At 36.0% G+C, this 9238-nt stretch overlaps 1 protein-coding gene across 1 annotated transcript; it reads left to right on the top strand.

Annotated features, from left to right (window-relative positions):
* On the top strand, window positions 7337-8461 carry LOC109211414. Its single transcript, XM_019374953.1, has 2 exons — window positions 7337-7495; window positions 8031-8461. Exons 1-2 carry the CDS (start codon window positions 7453-7455, stop codon window positions 8252-8254), a joined length of 267 nt encoding a protein of 88 aa, XP_019230498.1. The 5' UTR covers window positions 7337-7452; the 3' UTR covers window positions 8255-8461.

Genomic DNA, 9238 nt, shown 5'->3' with positions numbered 1-9238 from the left:
TACATCTTGCCCCAATTGTTGTTCGAATGAAGTATAAAGGAATGTAAGATCAAGCTGAAATGTCATCCTCCTTTGAACTTTGATCTCATTTGATTTAAAGAGGGCAACCCTCCATGGTAAATTGATATCTTCAATGGGCCGATTTTAGGAGGATGTCAAGTACTTGCATTGAAGTCCAAGGATTCTCTATGTCTTCAGGTTCGCCAAACCTTCAAGTTCGTTAGTCTCCAAGTCCGTCCTCTGCCTAAAAAAAGGGAAGAGAAGAGAGGCGTCAAAAGGAAACACAAGTATAAGGAAAAGATTGCTTGGCACAACGTTTTAAATTCAGTGAGACTTGAACTCAAGATATTTGTGAGAATATAACTCTTAAATTTCGATTGATGGCAAGTAAGACATCTTCCGATCTCGAGACTTCCATACCAAGATATGATTTTTTTTTGGTGAGACTGCGCAAATCTGGAATTGATAGCGTGGTGCAATATAAAGTTGATTTCAAAATATTATCTGGGACGATTCTGAAGTTTTTTGATTGAGAATTTTGAATATGTTCTAGATCTTGAAGTCTAGTTTTCAAGAAATCAAACGGTTCGTAATTTCGACGTTCCTACACCAAGATATGAATTTTTCGGTGAGGTTGCGCAAATCTAGAATTGATAGCATGGTGCAATATAAAGTTGATTTCAAAATATTATCTGGGACGATTCTTAATTTGTTTGATTGAGAATTTTGGATATGTTCTAGATCTTGAAGTCTAGTTTTCAAGAAATCAAACGGTTCATAATTTTGACATTCCTACACCAAGATATGATTTTTTTTTTGTGAGACTGCACAAATCTGGAATTAATAGCATGGTGCAATATAAAGTTGATTTCAAAATATTATCTGGGACGATTCTTAAGTTGTTTGATTGAGAATTTTGGATATGTTCTAGATCTTGAAGTCTAGATTTCAATAAATCAAACGTAGGGGTGTTCATGGTTCGGTTTGGATGGGTTTTTCCCTAAAAAAAAATCAAACCAAGTAAGTCGGTTTTTCAAATATTAGAACCAAATCAAACCAATTAAGCCGGTTTTTCTCGATTCGGTTTATGTCGGTTTTCGGTTTTTTCGGTTATTTGTCGATTTTTTCTTAAATATAAGACATACACTACCAAACACATATTCCGGCGACCACATTTTCAATGTAACACTATCAAATCAATTGCTCTTTTGAGAAATCTATTATTTACCAAAATATATTGATGATAATTGAATCAAATAGTGATAAATAATTTAAGGACTCAATTAAATATATATTATTTTTAACACGAAATGGATTCTTACACTAAACAAAAGAAAACTACCAATCAAACTAGAATGTAAAGGTAAAGAACTGTATTATAAGTGCAACTATTAACATCTACCGTAAATTTTTTGAAACTTTGTATAACAATATACATATATATAGGTGTAATATTAAATTGAAACAACTAATCCTATAGTCGGTTTGGTTCGGTTTTTTTCTATTTAAAATCAAAACCAAACCAAATTTGATCGGTTTTTAAAACTTAAAACCAAAACCAAACCAAACCAAAAAGTATCGGTTTTTTTTGGTTGGTTTGGTTTGGTTTTTGGTTTGGTTCGATTTTCGGGTTTTTATGAACACCCCTAATCAAACATTTTGCAAATTTTGATATTTCTACACCAAGATATGATTTTTTTGGTGAGACTGCACAAATCTGAAATTGATAGCGTGGTGCAATATAAAGTTGATTTCAAAATATTATCTGGGACTATTCTGAAGTTTTTTGATTGAGAATTTTGGATATGTACTAGATCTTGAAGTCTAATTTTCAAGAAATCAAACGGTTCGTAATTTCAACGTTCCTACACCAAGATATTAATTTTTCGGTGAGGCTGCGCAAATCTGGAATTGATAGCGTGGTGCAATATAAAGTTAATTTCAAAATATTATTTGGGACGAATATTAAGTTTTTTGATTGAGAATTTTGGATATGTTCTAGATCTTGAAGTCTAGTTTTCAGGAAATCAAACGGTTCGTAATTTCAACTTTCCTACACCAAGATATGAATTTTTTCGGTGAGACTGTGCAAATCTGGAATTGATAGCGTGGTGCAATATAAAGTTGATTTCAAAATATTATCTGGGACGATTCTTAAGTTGTTTGATTGAGAATTTTGGATATGTTCTAGATCTTGAAGTCTAGTTTTCAATAAATCAAACGATTTGCAATTTTAATATTTCTACACCAAGATATGATTTTCTTGGTGAGACTGCACAAATCTGAAATTTTCGACGTGGTGGAATCTAAAGTTGGTTTCAAAAAAATATTATCTGGGGCGATACTGAATGTGTTTGATTCTAAATCTTGGATATATTTTAGATATTGAAGTCTAATTTCGAGAAATCAAACGGTTCATTATTTGGACTCTCCCACGACAAAATATGAATCTTTTGTTACAAGCGCTTAAAGCTGAAAATTATGCGACTAAGATAAAAGTCAGACAATGTAAAGTAAAAGAGAAGCTGAAATATTTAAGCCTCCAAGTTGAAATCTTCAAGTTCGTCGGTCTTCAAGTTGAAGTCTTCACGTTCGCCACCCTTCGAGTTGAAATATTTAAGCCCTCCAAGTCTCCAAGTTGAAGTCTTCAAGTCCGTCGGTCTTCAAGTTGAGGTCTTCAAATTCATCGGTCTTAAAGTCGAAATATTTAAACCTCCAAATCTTCAAGTTGAAGTCTTCATGTTGAGGTCCTCAAACTCATCGGTCTTCAAGTGGAAATATTTGAGCCCTCATATTTTTCAGGTTGAAACGTCAAAGTCTGCCGAATCTTCAAGTTTGTCAGTCTTCAGGTTGAAACGTCAAAGTCCGCCAAATCTTCAAGTTTGTCAGTCTTCAGATTGAAGTCTGCAAAGTCCGCCAAATCTTCAAAGTTTTCCAAGTGTTCAAGTAAATGTCATCAAGTCCATGAAGTCTTCAAGTTGAAGCTTTATAACTTTTCAATCTTAAGGTGGACATATAAGTCCCTTTGCACTTAAGTTGGCCTCTCCGATAGTCGGGTCATTTTGAGAGTAATCTCTCCGGTAGCCGGACCACATTGATAGTAATCTCTCCGATAGTCGGGCCACATTGAGAGTAATCTCTCCGATAGTCGAGCCACATTGAGAGTAATCTCTCCGATAGTCGGGCCACATTGAGAGTAATCTCTCCGATAGTCGGACCACATTGAAAGTAATCTCTCCGATAGTCGGTCCACATTGAGAGTAATCTCTCCGATAGTCGGGCCACATTGAGAGTAATCTCTTCGATAGTCGGGCCACATTGAGAGTAATCTCTCCGATAGTCGGGCCACATTGAGAGTAATCTCTCCGATAGTCGGGCCACATTGAGAGTAATCTCTCCGATAGTCGGGCCACATTGAGAGTAATCTCTCCGGTAGTCGAGCCACTTTGAGAGTAATCTCTTCGATAGTCGGGTCATTTTGAGTAGGGATGTGCACGGATCGGATCGGATCGGATTTAGCACATTTCGGATTCGAATTTCGGATTTCGGATTCTAGAAAATGCAATCCGAATCTGATCCGAAGTATATCGGATCAGATTCAGATTTTAAATTTTGGATCGGATTGGATTTCAGATTGTATTATGCCTCAAAGTTGCAAACTAATATGTATATTTTCTTTGAAAAGAGGCAATACATTAAGAAAAATTCATGTTTATGCAATTATGAGGGTGCTATTGTGTCAATATAGTTAAATCTAGCAATTGTAAAGGTAATAACTTGGAGGAAGATGTTAAGGAAGTACTGACTCTCCGAAACATTGCCTAATAATTTCGAATTTCGGATCGGATCGGATTAAAATATACCAATCCGAATCCGATCCAAAATCCGAAGTTTTAATAAACACAATCCGAAATCCGATATCCGAAATCCAAAATTGAATGGATCGGTTCGGATTTCGGATATCCGACCCGAATGAACACCCCTAATTTTGAGAGTAATCTCTCCGATAATCGGGCCGCCTTGAGAGTAATCTCTCCGATAGTCGGGTCATTTTGAGAGTAATCTCTCCGATAGTTGGGTCGTTTTGAGAGTAATCTCTCCGATAGTCGGGTCATTTTAAGAGTAATCTCTTCGATAGTCGGGTCATTTTGAGAGTAATCTCTCCGATAGTCGGACCACATTGAGAGTAATCTCTCCGATAGTCGGGTCATTTTGAGAGTAATCTCTCCGATAGTCGAGCGACATTAAGAGTAATCTCTCCGATAGTCGGGCCATTGAGAGTAATCTCTCCGATATTCGGGAAGGATGAGTACTCATCCCCTCACACCCCAAGATTGTCTTCTTCATGCGTGGATCATCTTGTTGAACAAGAATATATCTTTCTCGCTTGACCTACAAAAAAAGAAAAAAGATAACAAAAGAAGAAAGCACAAAAAAAAAAAAAGAAGTTACCTTCGCGTTAATGCCTCCAAGTCGTCAAAAGTTGACTCAAAGCAATTTGCAAATGCTGAAATTGATACTAATGGAATGAAGGATGTGCTGTATTTATAGATGTCAAAAGGTGGCTATTGAAAGCTAAATATCGATGTGGGACAAATTTATTAAGGGCAGTGCAAAGTTTTCAAAACCCATTTGGTATTGGACAAGTTTTTATCCGAGCAACTATCTGCCAAAAGCAGTTTGATTTCTATTAGAATTTGTTAAAATGTCAAAGTGGAATGCAAAGGAGTGTCCTACTTGAAGTTGATCACGTAAAATTCCATGGAAAGGCTCACGTTTAAATTCAAAATCTTCTTAAGTTATATTGTAACGTGAAAAGATGCATTGGTGAGAAGCCAATCAAAATGAAGTAATACTTTTTACATACTTTAAGTCTCGTCTTAAAAGCTCGATAAATCTATACCTCGACAAGTCTTGAAGTAGGGGGCATTTGTAGGCATGCAAATTTTATTGAATTTAAATTTAATAAAATAATTTGGGCTATATTTTAAATTCAAGATATATTGGTCCAAATAAATATTTTGGGCTAATATAATTGGATTAATTATATAAGTCCAATATATATGGATTAAATAAATAAGTCTTAATCCATTGGGCTAGCCCATTTAATTGGGCTAAAGTTATGAGCCCACTTCATTAAGCCCAAGATGTCATCTTCCTAGAGGCCCAGTTTGGTGCCACGTGTCAAATGGCGTGGCGCGCCAAGTCAAGCGGAAGAGCCAATAGGATCATAGCACGTGTCAAAATGACAAGGCATGCCCAGTCACTCTGAAAGGCCAATGAAGTCGCGCCACGTGTGCAAGTGACATGTTCTGGCCAATCAAATGCGGTCATGTCACACTTCAATTTGATTGGTCGAAAGAGTTTGTTCTTATCATGACTCCTCCCTTCCACAACTATAAATAGGGGTCTTCATAACTCAGAAAAGACACCAGAAGTTATAACAAGTAGCAAGAGAGAGCTCGTGGATCAAACGCCGCAAATTTCTCTACAAGTTTCAAGCTTCAAGCAATCAAGTTCAAGCTCAAGAACGAAGAACAAATCAAGTTCAAGCTCAAGAACGAAGAACAAATCAAGGTCAAGTTCAAGCAATCAAGCTAAAGCTCAAGAACAAGATCATCGTTCGTGGTGACAACTACATATTCAAGATCAAGCTCAAAGGCCCTTGAATTTATTTACAATTGGAAAGAAGAATCAGAGGATCCATAGAGATTGTAACACTCAAATATTCGAAATAAAATACTACGATTGTTGCGATATTTTCGGTCTTGATTTTATTTTCTCGACGCAAATTTATTGTCTACATCCTTTATCATATGTGAAAATCTTTACGGTCAAAAATAAAAAGTTTTACCCATGGGTCAAGTGAGACCAACACTTGTTAAACTTAAAATTCTGCCAGCAAGGAAACGAGATCAAAAAATTAAAGCGACATTTTCATAAAGCACTATCTTTTAGTAGTAATTAGCCATCTATAGATACCATTTGCTATATTACGAATTATAGATACCTTTTATGTGGTTATAAGATGTATTTAAGTTATTGTATTCATGAATACAGTAGCAAAAATAGGCGTGAATCAGGGAAGTCTAGCTAATCAGTTGTTGTATTCGAGTGTATTCGACTGTATTCATGGAGTGAAACATGGGATTACAGCTGGACAGATTATTGTATTCGACTGTATTCACGGCGTGAAATAGGGGATGACACTGTTTTTAAAAGGGAAAGTGAATCAATTAACATAATAGACTCCTAATATAACTCAACAAACTCAATTATAACACACAAATTTTGTATTTTCAGTTATAAAAAAGATTTTCAACCGAAAAATACCCCAAAAACCTAACAATCTTCAGAGAAATTATATAAATACATCTGAATACATAAATTATATTAATTAAAAAAACTTAAGAATACATTCATGGCATATAGCGAGATAGTGAATACAATGAAATACATAGAATACAACGGGATACATTGAGATACAATGAGAAAAAAAGACAGTGATTACAATGAAATACATGAAATACAACAAGATACATTAAATTACAATAAAAAAAAGACAATGAATACAGTGAAATACATGAAAAATACATCAGCAAGAACAACATTAGAAGCAGGAAAACGACAGTGACGGTCGTCGTCTAACCCCCCTTTCTTGCTCCAAAACGGTGGCTCCAGCGGCGGTGTTCCTCCTCCTCCACCCAATAAATGTACGGTTGCCGTCTAACCGGTGGCGCTCGAACAAAACAAAATCACTGGCGTCTAATTTTTTCTCCTTCACAAAACGACTCCATCATTTAGTTAATACATAACTTTGACTACTATTTCAATATGAATATCTAAAAGTCCATAATTTCCCTAACTCGTCCTTGAAATTCAGTAAAAATCCCTTTTCGCCCGAGTCATTATGGGTCCCGGAAGTGTTTGATTTTGGATTCGGAAGTGAAAACGCACTGTAGGAATATGCCGTTGCAGTCGTCGGATGCAAGAGCCGGAGCAATTTCTGAAGTGGGTTTTGCACAAATACGGTGGAAGGAGGAGGAGATCGAAATTTTAATGGGATGGGGGAAGAGAATGGGATCTATCAAAGTAGAGAGAGAGAGAAAGAAAATAGTGTAACTGATTAGCATATTTAGTGGCTTAGAGCTAGGAGGAAACCAAAATTAAATATTTGCTGTAAACCTTAGAAGTTATCTATAGAATATAATTTCTTTAAATGATATTTATTTAACATAAATAAGGTGTTAACCTTTATTATATGAGGTAAAAATAGCGGCACCGAAAGTGTGCTATTTGTGCAATTCACCCTTGGAAATCCAACTCGAAGCAGCGGGCTTTACATAGCCCGAAGCCCGCGTTGTTTTCTCTTTTGTATTTTATAGTATATCCACATCTTCAGAAACCGAAGTTCTTCGGCTTCTCTGCAAAACGGTGATCAGAGCCTTCCCCATGGCAGAATCTAGAGGCAATGAAGCCCCAACATCTACTTCCGGTAATGATTTCCCTTTTCCTATTATCTTCCCAATTTCTTTCCTATTCTCTATTCATTGTAAACGAAAAGGGGTATCCTGAGAAAAATTAAATTTGCAAATTGAGATGCTGCCGATTTAAAATTAGAGAAAATAGTGCACATATTGGGGTTTCTTTCACTTACCGACGTCCTAATTCCTCATGTATTTGTGAAATAGTTGGTCAGGTTTTTCTTTTGATGTCGAGAAATTAGACCCTCTTTAGCTCCCGCTAGATTGGTCCAATTTGAGCATATATGTGGACATTGATTGGCTTAAAAATTGAATCTTTTTACTAATCTTGCAATGTTGTTGCTGAATTTTGCAATTGCCAATTGATATTATTTCCCCCTTTCTTTTCAATTTGTTTCTAAATCCTTTCTTGTCTGCTGGGAAATGATTTATTTGTGATGTTATTTTAACTTATTATTCAGACTTAAAATATTTTTTAAGGGCTAACAAGGGAGGGGATGTTGTGTTTTATGTTTCTTATTGCCATTTTGATCTCTCTATTGATAGATGCAAAAGATGTAAAAGCACCAAATTTGATAGAGCGGGCAAAGGAAGAGATTGAGGCTATGATTCACCACGACAAAAAACCTCAGCATCACAAGGAAACTCACGGAACTAGTGATGACATTGATGAGAGCACTCCAGTAGATGAAGTTAAGGGGCCAAATGTATTTGAACGAGTTAAGGAAGAGATTGAGGCTGTTGTGCAAAGTATTCATCCCAAGAAATGATCCAACTCTTGTTAAATTAATTGGTCTCAATCTCATCATATTTACTAACAATATTGGTTTCCCTGTTTCCTTCTGATGTATAATAGCTAATTGACATGTATAATAGTACTGATTTCTTGGTCTTTTCATGGAATCTGTTGCTATTTATGACGTTTAGAAGGGTCTCTGATCTTATTTTCTATATAATGACAAATGTGTCTTGAGATATTATTTGTTTTTACTGTTTTTTTTTTTTTTTTATCTTTCCTTAGTCGAGGGTCTATCGAAAACAGTCTCTCTATCTTTTCAGGATAGGGGTTAGGCCTGCGGATACACTATCCTTCCCAAACCGTACTTGTGGGATTCCACTGGGTTGATGTTGGTGTTGGTGTTGTTGACAAATGTGTCTTAAAGTTGTCTGAAATTCAACATATGTGGACATGTGGTTGAGGATGAGATACTGCAATTTGTTCTATTGATAATGGTGAAGTCAGGGACATGTTAGAGAGATCTAACGCAAACCAAATTTGCCAGCTGAAAATAATCTGGAAACTTTTTTATCTGTTAGTTCTACAACCCAAATATTCTAGTTTGCCATTGAATTATAGTAAATGTTTTTGGAGCAACATTGAACTTATCTATGTTTGACCTGTAGGTTACGGATTTGAGACGTGGAAGCATCCACTAATGCTTACATTGTCTACATCACATCCCTTGAGGTGCAGCCCTTCCTTGGACCATGCGTAAATGCGGAACGTGTTGTGCACCGGATTATCTTTTTTCTTGAAATTTACTAACAAGTGGAAATCATTTGGAGTGGGTTTATGAAGTACTGAAAAATTATGATGGACCTATGGTGGTCCAGCCTAATTAGTTCTTGTTTATATTTTCCTCTTTCTTCATGCATACTCATGTCTTGAGCCCAAACGACAAGGGGGCAGAGATTTCTCAAAGCGAGGATCCATAAAAATCAACAAAAGAATATACTAAAAGAATAACATTGGG

The sequence above is a fragment of the Nicotiana attenuata genome, chromosome 2 (genome assembly GCF_001879085.1).
Source record: "Nicotiana attenuata strain UT chromosome 2, NIATTr2, whole genome shotgun sequence".
Taxonomy (NCBI): domain Eukaryota; kingdom Viridiplantae; phylum Streptophyta; class Magnoliopsida; order Solanales; family Solanaceae; genus Nicotiana; species Nicotiana attenuata.
This window is presented reverse-complemented; position numbering and strand designations above follow the sequence as displayed.